Consider the following 2,123-nt stretch of genomic DNA (forward strand, 5'->3'; position numbering starts at 1 on the left):
AGTGCACGGGTTGGTAGCCCAGAGGAGGTTAAAGCTGTTCCCTGAGACCTCAGCTGCTAAATGGAGTCGCAGCAGTGACCCGGTTCCTCCAGCAACGCGGGGCTGACTTCTCGACCGGGGCCAAACCCTGAGCTTGGCACCGTTGAGGTGGGGGGTCTCCGAAGGGGAATCAGACCTGGTCCCTGTCCGTGGAGAAGAGGACAGTGTGTGGGGGCACTTTATGCCGTGAGTAGCCCCAGCTCCGGGTAGACGTGGTACAAACCCCAAGAGTGTTGGAAATCAGGGAAGCCTTCCCAGAGCAGGTGCCGTTTGAACCGACTCGAAGAACGAACCTGTGGGAATTTTCCAGGTGGACTCCATAAGCCAGGGTAGGGTTGGTCCGGAAAGCACGAATAGCCTCTGCCAAAACCTTGGAGAGATGAAATAGCCTGGCAAGCCGGGGATCGCAATGAGTAGTTCAGTATGCAAGGCTGCAGAGGAACAAGTGAGACCTGAGAATTAGAAAGTCAGCCAAGGGTCAAGTAAGGACGGTTTTGTCCTGGGCTTCCCAATATGCTTGGAGTAGCGTTGATGAATTTAAGGCAGAGCACTGACTTCTGTCTCAGTGTTGGAGGCTGGATTGAAAGTGGAGGGGGGGGTGCCAATGGCATGGACACTAATTATGACACTCTAGGAAGAATGCCAGACGAGATGGTGAGGACTTAAACCGAAGGAATGACCTGGGGGTTGAAAGAGAACGCTGAACTATATAAGAGAGAAATACCTGTTAATTGAATAGTTGCTGGGGTGGGTGAGAAAGAAAAATCTGGGGAAGTGTCTCAGGTTTCAGACTTGAGAAACTAGGGGGATCAGCCCGGGCGCGGTGGCTCACACTTGTAATCCCAGCGCTTTGGGAGACCCAGGCTGGAGGATCACCTGAGGTCAGGAGTTCGAGACCAGCCTGGTCAACATGGTGAAACCCCATCTCTACTAAAACTACAAGAATTAGCCAAGAGTAGTGGCGCACTCCGTAATCCCAGCTACTCCGAGGCTGAGGCAGGAGAATTGCTTGAACCTGGGAGGCAGAGGGTGCAGTGAGCCGAGATCGTGCCACTGCGCTCCAGCCTGGGGGATAGAGCAAGACTGTCTCACGCACAAAAAAAAAAGACTAAGAGGACACGGATGATAGCTATCTAGTCTGCTTCCTCTTTGTATAACCATCACCTGCATGGTGCCTGTCACAAAGTAGTCTTTCAGTAAATATTTCTGAATGGAAGGATGTTGAGTGAATTGCTGTGAGAGAATATAGATCTTTCCTTAGCATATAAACTAGAGGAAAAGACCACAAGAATTGATTTTATTGCTTTAGGCTTCCTTGAATGAAATCTTGATTTTCTTTTTTTTTTTTTTTGACACAGAGTCTCCCTCTGTTGCCTAGGTTGGAGTGCAATGGCATGATCTCAGCTCACTGCAACCTTGGCCTCCCCAGTCAAGTGATTCTCTAGCTTCAGCCTCCAGAGTAGCTGAGACTACAGGCGTGCACCACCACACCTGGCTAATTTTTTTGTATTTTTAGTAGAGACGGGGTTCACTGTGTTAGCCAGGATGGTCTCGATCTCCTGACCTCATGATCCACCCACCTCGGCCTCCCAAAGTACTGGGATTACAGGTGTGAGCCACTGCACGGAGCCAAACTCTTGATTTTCTAAAATTGTGCATTTGTAAGATTCCTATTTTCTTACTCATTTTATAGATCGAAAGCAGCATGGATCTGCCTGTGGATGAGTGGAAATCATACCTGCTTCAAAAGTGGGCTTCACTCCCAAAGTCCATTCAGCTCACAATTTCTACAGCAGAGACCTTGAGCGATATCTTTCTTCATTCCTCTTCACTTCTTCAGTAAGTACATGGAAGCGTTAGCAAGGCAATTGTGATCTGAAAAACGTTCTGTTTTGTCATTTGCTCTGAAGTAATCTCTGCCTCTTTCTCTTTCTTAAATAGAGATCGAGTCTTGTTATGTTGCCCGGGCTGGTCTCAAATTACTGGGCTCAAGCAATCTGGCCTCCCACGGTGCTGGGAGTACAGGTGTGAGCCATCATGCCCGGCCCAGTAATATCTCTTTTTTTTTTTTTTTTTTAATTTTT

The 2,123-nt window shown here is 48.5% G+C and overlaps 1 protein-coding gene across 1 annotated transcript in view; it reads left to right on the forward strand.

Moving 5' to 3' along the window:
* The window catches only part of SMYD4 (SET and MYND domain containing 4), a 57,171-nt gene that overhangs the window by 624 nt on the left and 54,424 nt on the right, over nt 1–2,123 (forward strand). Inside the window, exon 2 of the mRNA XM_011987282.1 lies at nt 1,733–1,878. Within this exon, the coding sequence (XP_011842672.1) occupies nt 1,745–1,878 (134 nt within the window). The 5' untranslated portion in view covers nt 1,733–1,744. The remainder of the gene's footprint in view (nt 1–1,732; nt 1,879–2,123) is intronic.

This window comes from Mandrillus leucophaeus, unplaced genomic scaffold, assembly GCF_000951045.1.
Source record: "Mandrillus leucophaeus isolate KB7577 unplaced genomic scaffold, Mleu.le_1.0 Scaffold306, whole genome shotgun sequence".
NCBI lineage: Eukaryota > Metazoa > Chordata > Mammalia > Primates > Cercopithecidae > Mandrillus > Mandrillus leucophaeus.